This window comes from Charadrius vociferus, unplaced genomic scaffold (genome assembly GCF_000708025.1).
Source record: "Charadrius vociferus isolate BGI_N301 unplaced genomic scaffold, ASM70802v2 scaffold210, whole genome shotgun sequence".
Lineage (NCBI taxonomy): Eukaryota > Metazoa > Chordata > Aves > Charadriiformes > Charadriidae > Charadrius > Charadrius vociferus.
In genome coordinates, this window is record NW_009646421.1 from 1014647 (window position 1) to 1032745 (window position 18099).

General features: G+C 39.0%; 2 protein-coding genes across 2 annotated transcripts in view; one reads left to right on the plus strand and one right to left on the minus strand.

Annotated features, from left to right (window-relative positions):
• Positions 1-1161: 1161 nt before the first annotated feature.
• Positions 1162-13400, minus strand: GPALPP1 (GPALPP motifs containing 1). The gene is made up of 7 exons (XM_009881146.1): positions 13177-13400; positions 12073-12165; positions 8049-8157; positions 4657-4791; positions 4281-4445; positions 3763-3861; positions 1162-1495 (listed from the first exon to the last, which is right to left on the minus strand). The coding sequence occupies exons 1-7, from the start codon at positions 13398-13400 to the stop codon at positions 1277-1279; spliced, it is 1044 nt and encodes a 347-aa protein (XP_009879448.1). The 3' UTR covers positions 1162-1276.
• Positions 13401-14812: 1412 nt separating this feature from the next.
• NUFIP1 (nuclear fragile X mental retardation protein interacting protein 1) overlaps positions 14813-18099 on the plus strand; it is a 29903-nt gene continuing 26616 nt past the window's right edge. The window contains exon 1 of the mRNA XM_009881157.1: positions 14813-14881. Within this exon, the coding sequence (XP_009879459.1) occupies positions 14813-14881 (69 nt within the window). The remainder of the gene's footprint in view (positions 14882-18099) is intronic.

Below are 18099 nucleotides of genomic sequence, written 5' to 3' on the forward strand. Positions count from 1 at the left end.
AAAAGCAGTACCTAAATATATTGTATGTAAGCATTCATTTGCGATACTGAAAACTCTCCAAGACTTCTCAGAATGTGGAGGCTGTGCCTTGGGCTCAGGCACATGTGCAATAAAATAAATACCAAGTTTTTAGCCATTTGTTTCTGGGGCTTGTTGGGTCACTGCTCCGTTAACATGAGCCAACCCAGACACCGTCTGTCACGGTAGCCTTTTTTCAAATTACAGCGAACCCCATGGTATTTAATACGCAAAAATGTGTCACACTTCCTAACAAGTTGCCAGCGTCTCATATATAAAATTATTTTCATATATAGATACTGTCAGTAACTCTTCAAAAAGGATCCCAAACATTACTTGAGAGAAAAAGAATGAAAGTACAAGTCTAATTTTAAATAAGTAACACAACCCTCCCTTCAGCTGCTTCACACACACAGAGAAAAGCTGAAGAACTCTAAGCATGGATATAGATTTTTTTTTTTTAAATGTCAGATTTATTTCCTTTTTCATACCAAAGAGCTGTTCTGCTCTGCAAATTAACTGACAAAATAAGCTTTATTTTGGTTTGATTTTCGCATTGTATTTGCTTAAAAAAGATGGATTTTCTGATGACAAGCCCTACAAATTGGAACTCAAATTAGATTTTCTCTTCTTGTATTCTACCATTTTATAATTAAATCTGCAAATCTCGAGTTTTTATTACTTCTGTTGCCACTAGCTCTTCCTGCTATAGTGCAGAAATTATACTGCATACGTATAAACCCGTATTTATGTACAGACACAGAATCACAGAAATAAAAGCACTGGGTGGACATAAGAGCTGCCGTTTGAGTTTATGGTCCCCAGCAGGAACTCTGGTCACACAATGTCCTGCCCATGAGTCTAAAGGGGATTTTTCCATGGCCTTCAGGTCACACTCAGCAAAAATATCTTAAGTGTGGCAGGAGAAAGGAGAAAACTGCCGACTCCATTGCAAGATCAAATCTAGAGCTTCTTAAAATAATACCTATTTTAATTAATCATTTTTATGCTAACTATATATATATAAATGTTTTAAAGTAGCAAATTTACATTATCTTTTTTTTTATACCAAGACTTTCCTATAGCAGTTTAGTTTTAATACAGATGCTCCTCCCTAGCAGAGTATTTACAGACAAGGAAAAATAGTTAAACATCAGGATATTTATTTTGCATACAAATATTTACAGAAAAATACTTAAAAAAATTAAGTATTCAAAGTTTAATTGACTTCACTTCAAAAAAGCTTCATGCTTTTATGCTATAAAAACATATTGCCTTTACTGTGCTCAAATTTAGTATTCAGATCTCTGGATTTTCTTATGAGAGCTTTCTTTTGTGCTTCATCAAATCGGTTGACTTTGAGATCCTGGTCTCGGTCAAATGGCCTTCTTTCTTGAGGTTTGTTCTTTTCTTCGGAAGCTTTGCTCTTTAGCTTTTTCTGATGTATGTCCATGAGAGATTCTGACCTCTTTGACTCCTGGCAAAGCAGGGAGAAGGAAGAGGAAATAAAGTATTACAAAATATCAACAACATACAGCAAATGCAAATGGAAAGACTGGAACTGGGAAAGCTAAAAATTCCAGAAAAAGAAGACAGCTTAGTAACTGGAAATCAGAACGATAAATTTAGCATACACAGAACAGAAAGCGCGTATAATCTTGTCTACACTGAATAAAATACTAATAATTCACTGACACGCATAATGGTGTTGAATCTCCGCAGACAGTGGAGATCAATTACAGAAATAATGCAAAAGCAATATAAAAGTTGCCCTGCCATCATTAGAAGAGACAACTGAAGACAACAAGTCAAGAGAAATATCTCAAAGTACAGGCCCAGTTTCTTACACATCTCCCCTAAGCATCTGGTTTTGGTCACTGCTAGGGGCAGGGACAAGGTAGGTACCCTTTCGATCTTACTCTCATGCACTGTTGGGTTTTTAATGTGTGCTCTTAACTTTTCAGTATTTGAATCATCTGTTGCAAGCCCGCAGGACAAAGTCACAGGTTTGAGCTAGAGCATGTGTTTTGCCAAGTCAAGGACTTCAGTTGCATTTATTAAAGAGCATGATCCAGCCCAAATACAACATAAAACTTTTGCTGACCTCACAGGTGAGCAGCATTAGCTCTCACAAGACTACATGGGCCATCCTTTACTCAGGTAAAGTGTATTTGTGTATTCCCAAGTAGTTGACTTCTCAGACTCTCAAATCATTACAAACCAGCCAAAACACCAGTCCAAACCAATTCTCTCATCAGAAAGGGCAAAAGATGAGCAGGTCTTGTTTTCTCATGTCTAGGAACGCTCTCTTCTGAAGGTTCATTCTCCTTCACTCCCTGTGCATACACTTGCTTCATCAAACATACAAGTAATAATTCATACATGACATGAGAAACAAATCTCATGGAAAACAGAAAACGGACAATACTTATTCACGGTGTAACTGTGTCAGGGTTGACAGAACTGCACCAGGGAATGTATATGGCATCAGCACTGAATGAATTAACTCTAAGAAATTATTTTAAGAATTAGAGCTCCTATTCTATGAAAGCATCCTTGATAAAGGTCAGTGGAGAAAGAAATACGAAAGAAGAGAGGAAAAAAACTTTAAAAGAAAAAAACCAAATCAACCACCTGAAAATCAGAAGACTGATTTAAAAAAAACCACAAACACACACAACAAAACAACACAAGAAACATTGTTCTTAAACAAGATGCTTTCTTCAGGTTTTTTGAGATAACTCCATTAACTTTAGAAACAGTAAAGGCCTATATGTGTTTTATTCTGGCAATGGTACAAAGTAAAACCTGTAGTTTTACTTCAAAATTATTCTACTATATTCATAATGACAGTAGAAACAGACAATACAGAAGAAATTTAATACAGTACGCTAATAGCTCTGGATTTGCAAACCTCTAAGAGGGACATGTGATTTAATGAACTACAAATAAATTATTAAAAGTGCCAGATAAACTTCAATCACGTAACATAAGCCAAGGCTGCGATTCTCAAGTTAATTATACTCTCAAGAGACCAGACTGCCTTCCATAAGACTTCAGGCCATAAATCAGGGATGAACTGGAACGAACAGCTGTAAAGCCGGCAACAGTCCATATACTCTGGCGGACAGGGATGGCAGACAGAAAAGTGAGAGGGAATTTGACATGACATTCAGATTTCTAGTAATCAACATCTGTCTGTGAAAATTATCTGCTTCTGCAGAGATTGAGAAAAAAATCATGTAATAATGCTGTTGTAATGAGCAGTTAACGTAATCGATTACATGGTGTAATTAATGCATTGATCTGCTTAGCCCATCAAGCTTCTTTTGTGTTGACGCATATTTTGTCCTAAAAGTTAAACCTTTACTACTGTTTTATTCTTGGGATGTTGGTAATTCAGTGAAGCAAGCTAATATTTGAGCTAAGCTTGTCTACTCCCAACAACTGTGTCCTGATAGGAAGATGATTTAAGGAAAACACCACCTAAAATTGAGACAATATACAGAAACCCCAATTCTGTCACATTGTTTTCACAAGCAGCCTGAAGACCCCAATCCTGTTCTTGTTGAAGTCAGTGGTGAACGTTCTAATGACTTAAACACCAGTAGGTTTGGGCACAGAAAGGGAAGACTGTAGTGGCATCACCATGGAAACCAGCAGCACTAGAAATGAGAACCCGAAGAAAAGAGTGAAGAATTAAAGAAAATGCAGGGGGAGGAAGTATTTTGCTATTACACTTACATTGTATGAAGTCACCTGCTCAACCAGTCTCTTGTCTCTCCCAGATAATACAATTTCTTCATTATCCTTACTGGTTGACTTTTTTGCCTCTTCTCTTTCCTGATGAGTAGAAGCAAATAACACGCTATAGTAATCAGAATGTCTGAAGTAAAAAGCAAGGAAATCTATATTTACTTTAATTAAATCTGAAGAGTAGAGGCCACGATAAAGGCCACCTGATATTTTTTGCTCAGCTTGATAGAACAAGAAACTGGACACACTGTAATTGGAAATTCAATGAGCTGATACAGAGTATCTGACTACTGCAGAAGGGAGAGGGAATAAATGAATATAAATGTTACTTAAAATCATTATTTCCTTGCCTTTACCTTTAAGCGTGAATGAATAAGTTTTGATAACAAAGAAAAATCTAGAAAAAACCCTCCATTGAACAGCTCAGGGTATCTTTACTTTGTTTTCACAGAATATCAACCACATACATACTGCCTACAGGTGTACATGAATGAATAAATGCTCACCTTGGCTTTTCTCTCTCTGTCAGCTGGAGTATCTGTCCAAATAGATCTATCGCCTGATTTGTCATCAGCTCTTCTCTTGAATGTTCTTGGGCCAAATCCAAAGCTTTTCAATTCAGGTGGAAGCTCTGTCATCCATGATTCCCTGGTAACTCGTTTGGGTTCATCCTTTACAAAAGAATTATGGGGGGAGGGATAGTAAAAAAAAGCATAATCAAAAATTGCTGTCTGAATCTTTTAGCTTCCAGTAGAAATCATGGATTTTTCTTTAACAACTGCAAACACTTAGCATCCCGACCAGACCTGCAACTGGGTTCACACAGAAAAACACAAAAACAGTCTAGCAACAAAATACTAGAAATTAAGAAATTCAACTTACACTGTCTGCTGAAGTAAGTTTTTCCTTCATTCTCTGAGCTCTGCGTTCAAAGTCTTTAGTCACATCAGACTCCACTGGTCCTTTTGCAGGCATTGGCCCTATAAGATTGTCTTCGTCCTCACTACTATCTGTTACCTTCCAAAAATAAAACATTTCTCTCAACCATAGTGCTAAGACCATCAAGAAACTCTGTAGCTTCATAGGATTAGAACAGTTTTGTCTAGAAGAGCATATAAACCTAATGCAATGCATCCGCCAGTCACACAACAAAAACATGCATGGTACTGCACCCCTGGGTGTATAGTATCTGCCAGTCTAATCTCTTGGTTCCGTCATTTGCTTCTTTGATCCCTTTTGACGTTGCATTCTAAGTGATTACCTGGAGAATGGTTCACATAACTAAATTTGGAAGGGACTAGATGTTAATAAGAATCTTTGTGGATGTCAAGGGTTGTACAGAAAGCTCACAGGTCCCTCCAAGTTAAAACAGTATGGATGTGGACGGAGGCAGAACTAGGCAGAGAATGGTGATACCACACTGCCCGGGGAACAAAATTAAGGTGCCCAATATCTATGAAAGCGGAAAGATTTAGGTACAGCCTGGATGTGGGTGATAAAGCAATAGGAGTAGGATGATGACAAGGCTGCATACTCAGGAAGCACAGACCATTATTTGAGAATATAAGGTGGTGGCAAAGAAGCGTCAAATGAAGGACAAAAAAGTTAGGGGGGAATGGATTGGTTTTGTCACACCAAACTTTGGTTACCAAGCAGACATCTTCAGACCAAGCTATGACACCATCAGAGAAGATAAGGTCTCAAGGGTGATGAGCAGTGGAAAAACAGTATCAGGAGCCTTCTACATAAAATAAGGCACCTGAGGCAGAGGTCACCCAGTGGAGAATACAAGAACAGAGCACAGAAACTCACAAGAGGAGTCACCTAATGGGAGCATGGGGAATGGAGGACAAGCAAAAGGAGGAGGAGAGCTGGAAAGGTATCCTGCTACACTGAGTTCAAGCCTAATACTTCAGGCTGCTCATAGCTGGCATCCCCTTGCTGTAGAGGGATTTGGGCTAAGGAAGGTGGCAGGTGTGAAATTAGCCACTTTACTCCTATGTGTGCCGTTTGCTACAGAAACTGGAGTGCTTTAATGACACTACTCCAAGCTAGCCAAGCCAGTTGGTCCCCATCTGCCCTTAGAAGTCAGCAAAGGTGTGAACAGTGGGGAAGGCAAGCTTCAGGTAGCAAGAGACACAGCTACGTATGGCTGTGGACCACAAGGTGCAAGAATAGGCTTGGTAAATTTAATATCTGTAGGACCGGTTGCATGAAATAGATCTGAAAGACTGAAGGTGAGAAAGAGCTGGTCATCTATAAACACTAAGACTGCAAGTAAGTAACACCAACTTTTCTCGTCATTTTTCTCAAAAACATTTATATAGTTGAGCTTTCACTAATTATCTACCACTGTGACATTGCTTCAACTTTTAGAGAATGGGGTGACTACACTCTGTCTCTCTCTTTTTTTAAAGAGGGAGCTGGTGGGGAAGAGGAACAACCATCTTGAGAAAACAAGGTAGTAAAACACTTCCCTCCCTCTGTGTCCAAACAAATAAAAAATGCAAAGATATAAGACTTTCATAATAAATTGTATTGTAAAGTAGTGGAGGATGAAAGACAAATTCCACGCTGAGTTTAAATTGAAGAAACATGTCTCATTTCCTTTCTCATTAGTCTTAGGTTCAATTCACTCCATCACCACCTGCCTCAAACAACATGAAATTAAACAAACATTAAAAAATACTGCCTTCAAGTTTGAAGGGGAAATCAATATAAAGTGAAGAGTCAGCATGGAATAAGCTGTCTCTAAAAATGTATTTGAATACAAAATTATTAAATAAATTGAAATAAAATAAACAAAAAAAATTACTCATCATATTCAAAGGTAAAAAAAGAGTATTATTAGGAAAAGGGAAAAAAAAAGCTAAGTTCTGTAATAGCTGTAACAAAGCTGATGCTAGAAGATCTATTCAGGAGAAAAGAGACTTTTTTGTTTGTAAAATATATAAGGAGACCAGTTTTGACATCCCTGTCTCAAGAGATTTGTCATTATGATAAATTGCTTAATCGTTATTTGGAGTTATGAGACGATGAGTATCTTAAAAGTGTCAGACAATCATTCTTCATGAAGGATTATGACAACACTCGCTGTAGGAGGCTGGAGAATTATATACTTTGCGACTACTAATCAAAAAAATGAAGTTCCAGAGCAGCCTTTACCTCATTCCTTCCTACTAGGTCCCATAGTGCCTGGGAGTTAAACTTTAAAATGTAAGTATTTTAGAAACAAACAGAATAACTGTGGAAACCAAAGTTAATTCTCACAAAGAATTAATATTTAGTTTATCAGAGCATGACAGAGAATCAGTTGCCTAAACACTGGTATCCAGCACTATTTTTGATGTCTCAGGGTGTCCTGTCTGCCTTAAGAGGTGCTGCTCAAGAAGGATGCAAGCTTCTTTAAGGTGCTACTCCCTGTCTGCTAGCCTGCTGCAAACAATTCAGATCCCTCAGAATGGTAGTAGAGGCCCAGGTTTAGGGAGCAGAATCTTCCCCATGCTTCTTGCTATATTTTGTCACACATCTTACTCCTGAATGTTCTTTAGCGGTACATGCGTTGTTTTGCGGCTAGGGATTAGACTATAGGACTTCTACCGAGTTTTTACCTAACCTGATGAGAACAGTCAAAAACCACAAACCAAAAAATTGTGTCAGTGTCACTGTCCTGCTCTGCCTTACTCCCAGTTATAGGTATCACCTTCCTATTGATAAGAACAATTAGTGACACTGTAGTGTCATTCTTGATTGCATTCTTTTGGATAAACTTAACACGTCCACTAACGAATATTTTTAATGAGGTGAAGATATACAAAATACTCAAATCATTTGCTCCCTCATCAGCAAAGGAGTAAAAGCTTGAATTATAGGTAAATATTTTCATTCTAACAGTTTGCATTACTTCTTTAATGTCTTGAAAAATTTAAACTTTGCCAAGATACTCACTTGTGAAGGATGTCACACCAAAAGAAAGAATAGAAAAACATTAGGAAGAATTACTGTGACTGCAGTTTGGGATGCCTGGATCTTGTGTTCAGTGAGTGCATCATCCGTCTAACGGCAAAATCACAACAAACCAGACCAGCCTCTTGCTTTTTTAAGGCTTACTTATGCTTCAGTATTTGACTCAGGCAAAAATATGCCAGACACTTTCTGGTCTAAAATTAAACTCTCATGCTTAAAAGTATGTCTAGTAGACTTTTTCAGGCTCCTACTTGTTTAAGCATTTCAGATAGCTTGTACTAAAACAAAAGGCTTCTGTTTTCACAAACCTGGGTATGGAATTCTGATGAAACAGATGGTCCTATGGAACATCTGCTATTCCCGGTGTCCTCTGAAGGTTTCCTAAAGCCAGGTGGTAACGCAGGACCTATAATGGGCCTTGAGGGGGGGAAAAAAGAAAAAAAAAAAAGAAATCCTGGTTTTCAGTTAAAGGGGAAAAAAAGGGAAGTAACATAACCAACATAGACTGTACATTAAATGACAGCCTTCCACCATTTGCTGCAGGAAAAAAAATGTAATAGATTAATATAAAAATAAAAATCAAATGCTGATGAGAAGTGTGATTCTCTCTCCTCCCATACCAAGTGTGCCCCCTATGCGCACACATTGAAATAACTGAATAAGAAGAGTTTCTCCATTTTCCAGGAGGACCTTTGCAGAGAGCTAGAATGCAAGAAAACCACAAAAGCTGCAGCATGTAGTCAAGGAAATCCACTTTTTTCTTCCCTAGCTTCCTTCACCAGATTCACAAGCAATGAAAGGTGGGAGGTCAAATATACGCTACTCTTTCTCTAGCAACAAAGACAATTTTGTTCATTCTTGCCTGGTGCCAAAGTTTCACTGTCCTTCAACAAACAGAATCAGTGAACTGCTCTGATTTTTTTCCCTTGGAGTGGGAACGAGAGAATAAAAGTTTTGTGATCCCAGGTAACTTCACTGATTTGTTTTTACACAGCAGCTCTGCAAGCAGTATAATTCAATTGTCTCCAGGAACACAGGTAAGAATCTCTTTTCAGTGGTGAAAACAGTCCAAAGCGTACCACAAACTGTGCTTTCAGTAATGAAAAGACTTTTGTATATGATTTCCTCTTAATAATCCACCATTACAGTCATTAAATCTAATAAAACCTAATTAACAACCCAAACAATTATCAACTGAAGAAATATCCAAGTGACAGTATCCTCACAATGTATCAGCAGATACTTTGTTTATTATGATCTTCAGTTTCTGAGCCTTAGGGAGATTAAACGTAACACAACATGAATTGAATTATGTTAATTATGGTCTTCTACTAAATCCCGCATAATCTAATCAGTACAGCCGTGCTGTAGTAATATTATTGTCAGGATTTGAAGAAGAGAATAAAAAGCAGAAAGTCCTGCCAGAAAGCCAACCACAGACTGACAGACACAAGCAATAAATGTGAGCTCAGACCTGGACAAGGGCACTGGTGAGGTTTCAAACCCAGGCAAGAAATCTGGGTTGAATTTGAAGTTCCACTCCCACCTAGCTGCTGCAAAAAAGAAACAGCTTTTATTTTCCTCTGTTTCGTTTTGACTGCTTTCTTGTTAAGACCATATTTTAAATTCCTGATGTAATTTAAAGAGATTGCATTTAAACCTATGCAGATATGGCCAAAATAATCTTTTATTTTAGTAGGCAAGTACCTTTATTTTGCATGGAGAGACAGTTAAACCAAGCTATATAAAAAAAGCTTTCTACTAAAATATATAAGAACATCTATGTTGTGGGCCATATCCGTGCAACCTGTGAAAAAGAGCAGATCTCACTCTGCCTTGCTTCTGCCACAGCTCAAAGGCTCTTCCAAGGATTAGAAAAATGATTCCCATATTCATCCCTCCCACGCTTTCCATTTCTTTTTTTTTTTTTTCCCCTACATGAATAACCCTGTTCCTCAGGTCTTTCCTCAGTACCACACAGTCGACGTGATTCCTGACAGTTTCCTGTCCAAAGGCTTACTGAACAGGTGAAGTAAATCTAAACAAAACTCTGTTAAACACATTTTGCTACTGTTGGCAACTTCAGTATTTATCTATACACATTCAAAAAACACCCCACACTTATAATGAATTAAGCTTTTATTTAAGGAATATTGGATTCCATGTATGGCAAAGAATGCTTTCGTGTCGTTGGACTTGGAGTCCTTGCTAATGCATGTTTTAAGATGGGCATTTCAGCATTCTTCTGATATATAACTTTTTTTTTTTTTTTTTAAGAAAACCTTCTCTCTTTACCTTGATGCGTGAACACTTTAGGAATATTTATGAGTGCTGCACTTCTGTCTAACATTGATAAACAGTAATATCTTTTCCAAAGTTGAAGGAAATCTGTTCATATGCATATATTATGCTGGAATGATTCAAACAATTTTTAGCAAGCTGCAAATTGCCACATGAGCTGCTCCTAATCGTGAATATGTTGTTTTGACAAGTCTGGAAAATATGCAACAGAACAAAAGCTTTTCTAAAAGAACGAAAATGTCACACAGAGCTAATAAACAGTATGCCCATACATTGAAACAGCCTGCATTTGTTTAAATTATTCATGGCTAGATTGTCAGCTGGCAATCTGCTCAACACTAAGGGCAATGCAGCAGGGAGACAGTTAACAACATTGTGTCTACACCCTGCACAGCTTACGCCCCTCAGTGTGTCAGCACAACTAGACTGCCAGGTGTACGGGGGTGGAAGACAGACAAGGCTCGTCCCACACATCGCACCTTTCCCACCTATTCAGGGAATCGGGCTGGGTGCAAAACAGCTCTGCTCAATCTGCTTTTTCAGAGTGTGCTAGGAGCGGTTGTATGGTGAGCTAGAATGAAAAAAAAAAAACAACATCCCAACAACTTGGCAAGTGCCTGTTACTGCTTTAATTTCTCATACTCACACCTACAGAGCAGACTCTTGCCCTCTGAATGTAAATGCAAGTTATCCACCATTTTGGAAATAAACTGCTAAGTAGAAATAAAAGTTCTGCGAACATACAAAAGAGTAATATTATATGACAGGCGACCACCTGTATTACTGCTCATCTCTCTAACCTTCAAACTACAAGTTACCTCTCCTTTCTCTTTTCCTTTGTACACTTTGACATAACGTTTTACCAGAGAGTATTCATGTCAAAAATCAAGAAAGCTACTTCCACTGATATTAAAAACTGCAAGCATTTATTTACTTTACTAGAGATCACATTATTTTTAGCGGCTTCCTAAATTTTATAATTAAAATAACACATTGTGTATATGAACCATAATAAGAAGAAAAGATGCTACTCTTGGGACCATCAAAGCACCAAATGAGCCCACTAAGCATGATACCCACAATTACAAAAGTTTGTTGATTACAATAAAGTGTAACCAAACAGATGAAGAGGATACTTCCAAGTAACCTTAGTTACATAAATTTTCATTTTCCTAACTGCTGCCAAGCACCATAACAATTTATCCAAACTAAAAAATTTCAACTTTGAAGTTTCCGTTGAGATGGTATACTACATACACAGCTCAACAACAAATTGATTCACTTTCCTAGAACTGAAAACTCATACCTGATAGGTAGGTATTGATTTATTTTATCTACCAGCTTCCTATTGCTATAGGGAAGGTAACAGTGATCAAGGGACTCTCTTGTACCTTTCATCAATAATCGTCCCCTTGGAAGTACCAATTTCAGTATGGATTTATAGAAGGAATTATAGAAGGAAGTGCACAGACTGATGTAAATGGAAAGCTTCCTGATAGAGGCTATAAATAATGCTTATTTGCTTAGACCTGACAGCTTGCTTTCTAGAAACCTACACTGTTCAGTTTAGTTTTCTACCTGGAGCCACCTAAACAATAATCCTTGGTGCATTACCAAATGACAGTTCCAATAACGTGCATTGTACTGCCCCACACAAAAGCTAACTGCCCTAATGCCTTCACAGCCCAGAATAAACTGCAGAACTATGGGTCCTTGTACCTGTAATTTGTTTTTTTCCTGCGCTGATCTGAGACCTATCAGAAGAGGCGGAAGAAATATGACATTCAAAATATAACTGAGAAAATTCACATTTTTTCTTTTTCTCTCCAACTTTCCAACCAGGACTAGGAGGGCTGTGTGTTCTGTTTCAAGGGAATGCTGTTCCTCTTCTCAGAATGTGGAGGAAGCAATTCTAATCATCTGAATCTGAAGTGCACAATTGAAGTGTTCTGTAATAGCGCCACAAAATATTTTATCTGAAATAATTGTGTTTTAAGGAAAAGAGTCTGAATCTAATTCCATTTTAATTACCTCTCCGGAGAATCATCCTGTTTTTTAAATCCAGGAGGAAGAGCAGGCCCAAAAAAGCCATCATCATCGTCATCCTGAATTGTTTTTGGCTTTCTGGAAATACAAAAATTTCACTTAATAATTACCTTGACATACATAGCAATTATCTACATTTTAAAAAGGGAAAAAATACATAAAATTATTTCAGACAGTCTTATGTACTAAATATCCTGCTGTTACCAAGGAAACAGTGCAAAAGGATCAAAAATAATTTTAAGCAATTAAAAAATTGGGAGCATAAGCTTCACTCCAAAAATGCTCTGACATTTAAAAAAAAAACATTAAGAATGCTTTTGCTGTAGAAAGAAGAGTAGTAAAATGTTGAAATACCATTTTCTAGTCAGAAAGTAATTTTAAATTCAGCACACTTCTGCATTTTTTATACTGTCTGCATTTTGACTAGTATTTTTCCCAGTTCAATTCTACTGAACTGAAAAACTGTTGAATAAGACAAGAGAAAAGTGAGCAATAATTACTCTGATGCTCATTAAGATGGCATAATGCTCTTCAAGTCCCTTATACAAGGCCTAGCACAAACACAAACAAGTTCTTAGCAGAATTGAGTAATCAACCCCACCAAATGCGAGTATGTCCAGACTCCTGTTATTTGCTAAACAATTCTTTTTTTTTTTTTCATTAGAGCTGACTTAATTGAGTGCATAAATTCATGCCCATAAATAGTTTTTATGACCTCTCAATGAGAGGTAGTACACCAGAAACAGGGCAAAACTCAAGGACCAAACACTTACATACATGACAAGTGGTGTCTGCCCTTAGTATAAACAACTAAAATATTAAGGACTTTATTACTTTAATTGCAAAACTAGAAACACGTACTTATAGAGATCTGATTACCCTAAATAACTTAATTCCACCACAGGGTGTCAAACAGGTCAGCTGAAAATTCTTGACTGCAAAGAACAGGCAGAACATGCCATCAAGTTTTACACAGGTACAGGGTTTACCTTTTTATTGATATAATACTGTCCCTTTGTCATACTTTATGCAGACACATTCCATTCGCAATAAAACAGGAATATATAAATAACCTAAGAACATACTCACTTGGGTGCTGGATCTCCTTCTGTCTCCTCTTCAGAATCTCTGTTTGCATCTCTGGGTAGAGGAGAAGATTCCGAGTCATCATCACTGTCAGAAGCTTCTGAGCTACAGCTGCTTTTGTAGCCTGGAGGCAGTGCTGGTCCTGCAACTGAACGTCCAGAGTTACTTGGGATACTTATTAAACATTGCAAATTATTATGATCTATCTTGGTACCCCCAAAACACATATCTACCTGGCACTAAGTGTACACAATTATTGCTCTGTCTAGCATTTAGAAAAGATATCTAAACAAACTTCTAGAAGTTACTTTTTTCAGCATTGTATTTCAATGAACACTCTCCCCCTCCCCCCCCAATTAAATTAGCACATTATTAACACATTACTACATAAATGTCTTCTGGAACAGGACTAGAAAGCCCTGTCTTATCTAACAACTGATTTGCAATGCGTATGGTATAAACTGGTATATTTAAAAGAAACTTCCGCTTTTACACAGCATTTGAAGCTTACTAATGAAGAATCACACCATTTGAACATACAGAGAATGGGAGACCATAGATTAGTGGAATTTAATTGCCAGCTTGCTTTAGGAATGGTTCAACGATTAAGGTTATTCCCAGTTCAGCTAAGCGTGAACAGCAGGCACAGATGTCAGTACTCTGCTGAGAAAGGGATGATTTAGGCATTCAGACTTCGAAGAATCATTGCTGTCAGAAAGTCAGGGCGGTGGATGGATCTCTCATGCTCCAGTCAACCCTTCACCTTCTGGAGTAATGAAGAGGAGGGGAATATCCCAGCAAAGGAAAAAGTTCAAATGCTAGCACTGCTAATAGGCCTCAGCTGTTTCTGGCACTGTCCCCACCCATAGGCACAGTTCTTTATAGACTTATTTGGATATAATACCACATACACCGCGTCCAAAAGTAGCTTAGTCACTGATCCTAACAGCAAATGCCCCCCAAAATGAGACACTTAACACAGATACCCTCACAGGCTCAATTAAGACAAAGCCATCTGGAGTAAGCAAAGACCAGCAATAGTCCCAAGATCCAGAGCAGCACATGCATGGCTGGCACCACTTTACACACCCAACACGAATAGCTATGCGCTATAACGGAGATTTGATCCTACTGATGATTTCGCATCCTGAAACACAGACACCATTCCTCCTTTTAATACGTCAAGCATTGAGTCCAAGACGGACAGGACAGAAAGATGTTCTGATGGGGAAAAGACATTGTTAGCTTTATGAATAGTCAAGGGTTAGATGAAAAGATGAGGTGCAATAAAACTACATAAATGAAAGGTACCAGGATATTACATCTCCAGTTAAAAAACTACGACTTTTTGACAGTGCAAAGTTAAACCTGATACAGATTATGGTTCCATTGTTAGCTGACAAAGGCTAGGCAGAAATTGAGTCCTTCGAGTGAGCTTCATAAAGCTTTTGCTCGTCTCTAGCACAAGACACCGAACAAGGACAGTCTACTAGTTACAAAGCATGCAGACATATCTGCCACTTTTTTTGTTTTCTGTTTTAATGGGAAAGACTTTGACTAGGACATACAAATCCATTTCAGCACTAAGAAGGAAAAAAAACCACAATGCCCCAGTTTATAATGGTAAAGTAAGTTCAAGATGAGAGGGAACCAACAGATGAATGATAAAATAGGAATAAAGACTCCTATCAAGAAGTGTCCCATTTTGGTATGAGAAACACCACTGGATAAAAACCACTTAAAAACCAGACAAAACCCGCACAACAGCTTTCTCCAGCCACCTGATGCCCTGATATCATGAAAGCAGAGCTTCATTTGCTCTGAATGCAGACAGGTATGAGAAAAGACTTAAGAGTGAAAGGAGCAAACTGAGCTGCAGTCTGATGAGTCTGATACTGCAGAGGAAGAGAGAAATTGGGAGCAGCTTTGTGAGCTGGAAAGATGTAAACCCAAACTATTTAAGGAAGGAGACCGGTCTCACTGACACATTGTCCAACATCAGGGCTAACATACATGCTTTCTATCCCAATTCCTCTCCCATCATGCCGGCACAACTGTTTGTGTGGGCTATGCAATAAACCGGATCAGAGAACTTCAGAGGCATAAAAATATCACTGCAAAACCCAGCGCTCCCCTGAAAGAACTGTTTGTTCATGGAACCGCAGCCTGAGCAGGACAACCAGAAACAAAACAGAGACAGACTGGTTCGTGAAGGGAAAATGGCATTTAAAGCCCAGGGAAGGAAAAGTCATTGGACATGGTAAAAGAAGTGGAGGAGAAAGAGACTTAGGAGAATGGGAATTAAAAATTAGTATGGTCTTGGTGCTGACTGAGACTAAAAATCAGCACAGGCGAGGATGCAGCTATGGACTGGGGTAGGGAGCCGCCAGAAAGAGCAGAGAGGAAGGAATGGGAATTGCTAAACAGATTCTGGGAGCAAAAAAAGGAAAGGGTAAGGAGGGAGGCCAAGACTTAATGAGAATTCTGTGAATGAAATTCCCTGAAAGCCATGGAAAAGTGGAGGAGGAACAGAGCAGAGCTCAGAGTGTCAGGAAACTAAAACCCATGAGGTGAGGAAGAGACATGGATGTAGCAATGGTAGAGCAACAGGAAAGCGAGGAAGTAACCAGAACCCAGAACAACTCAGAGCAGGACAGTGGGATAAGAAAGCATGACAAGAAAGTTTTGGGGATGGAGAGGAGAGAAATAGAGCCAAGGTTACTTCTCAAGTCAGAGTGAAGTGAATGATTGACAGCTGCTAGAAGTAGCCATCCTGCTATTGCTGCTTTGACTTGCCCTCTCCATTGAGCTGGCTCTGGTGACTATTCGCCTGACAATTAAGTCAATTCAATTCAGAAACCAAATTAAAAACTAATTTTTGGTTTGGTTTGGTTTTGCTAGGTTAATTTCTGCTATATTGGGTGATTCTAAGCAATCTACCATGCCATCAGACAGGCACTGGGAACCTCTCAAAGACAGACAGGAGTAGGACCTTTCAACTTCAGCAACGGTGATAGATCAACTCAGACATATCACATCAACACATCTGTACCTTAACGAATGTGGCCTCGATGCTGAAATAGGCAAAACCCACTCTGCTTATTTTTAGGCATTTCCTAGCACTTCTTTCTTGCCCATACAAGGACAGCACAGAGGCAGGGACGAACGGGCCAAAGGAATTACGATTCTTCCAGCAGGAGAACACTTTGGTCAGCTTTGAAGAATCATCATGAGATGATTTGGAGGTGAGTATGTCCCATGGGTTGGAGAGTGACAAGCTGAAGAAGGAAAGGCAAAGAATTTACCAGGGATGAGCTTTTGAGTCTGTCCAACTACCATTTGCTCCCATCCTGGTCCTGATTAAGGGTCACAGGGTTTGAGTGGCATCAGTTCTCTGACACCAATGGATATTGCTATCTCCTGGCAAAGTCCATTTCAGCTCCCCCTGTGCTGACCTAGAGGCAGAGCAGCAAAAGCACTTTACCTTAGCTACTCCCTTATCTTCCAAGGCAGGAGTGCACAAGGAAATGAACAACCTAGCTTTTCACTCTGCTCACGTTTCACAATGTGAAACATCACATGTCAACATGAGTGTGATTACACAAGATACAATTACTACATCTTCATTTTTCCTTCATTAAAAAAAAAAGGCAAGAATTTGCATGCTAAGTTACAACTATTTAACAGAGCTGTTATGTCAGGAGTTGGAACTAGATGATCTTCAAAGGTCCCTTCCAACCCAAACCATCCTGTGATTCTACGTTATCCATGTAAAGATGAAAGAAATGCAAATTTAAGAATGGATCAACAGACATTTGTTTTGTTCACTACACCTAGCATGGCAATGTCATACCACAGACAGAAGACAAATACTTATCTGGCAGCCAAGAGGGCAAACCACATCCTGGGGTGCATCAAACACAGCACAATCAGCCCATCAAAAGAGGCGATTATCCCGCTGTATTCAGCAATGGTGTGGCCTCAGCTTGAATACTGTGTGCAGTTCTGGGCCCCACAATTTAAGAAGGATATGAAGGTCCTTGAATGCGTTCGGAGGAGGGCAACAAAGCTGGTGAAAGGGCTGGAAGGAATGTCCTGTGAGGAGCAGCCAAGGACTTTGGGCCTGTCTGGTTTGGAGAAAAAGAGGCTGAGGGGTAACCTTATTGCTCTCTGCAGCTTTCTGAGGAGGGGAAGCAGTGAGGGGGGTGCTGAGCTCTTCTCCCCGGGATCCAGCGACAGAACGTGTGGGAATGGTTCAAAGCTGCTCCAGGGGAGGTTTAGACTGGACATTAGGAAGCATTTCTTTCCTGAGAGGGTGGACAAACACTGGAAAAGGCTTCCTCGAGAGGTGGTCGATGCCCCAGGCCTGTCAGTGTTTAAGAGGCATTTGGACAATGCCCTTAACATGCTTTAACTTTTGGTCAACCCTGAATTGCTCAGGTAGTTGGACTAGATGGTTGTCATAGATCCCCTGCAACTGAAATAGTCTATTCTATTCTTTTATAATATAGTTCTGAATTAAACCTTTTTGACAGACTTCTCAGAATGGCTGCTTAAAGTCCTATTTTGTTGCTGTTGGGAGGTGGAAATTATGAAAGTAGAACAAAAATGCAAGTGGTCTTAAAGAAAGGCAAAGAGCAGCTCAAATATCAGTGAGACCAAAAGGAATTAAAGTATCTCTTAAAATAGCTAGAACACACAAAGAAATAGTTACAGAACAACCTCTAAGCCCATTCTGTCTCAAGACTCAGCAAGTGTTACAGAGCAGAAGATGCTTGTGGCAGCCCTCCCCCCCCAATTCTGCCACTCAGAACCTCCAGGTGCAGGACTCCAGCTGGAGCTGCACTTCTGTACAACAAAGTGTGTTACATCGAAGTACTTGCTCTCTCTTTCTCCTCTGCACTGCAGCAGTATGCCTCGTGTGTT

Coding starts and splice junctions, on each gene's coding strand:
- GPALPP1 (XM_009881146.1), bottom strand. CDS start 13,400: ATGTGTTTTGGGGGTACCAAGATAGATCATAATAATTTGCAATGTTTA. Junction 4,792..8,048: donor CATCAGAATTCCATACCCAG/GTTTGTGAAAAC, acceptor TATTTTTGGAAG/GTAACAGATAGTAGTGAGGA. Junction 3,862..4,280: donor ACAGAGAGAGAAAAGCCAAG/GTGAGCATTTAT, acceptor TCTACTCATCAG/GAAAGAGAAGAGGCAAAAAA.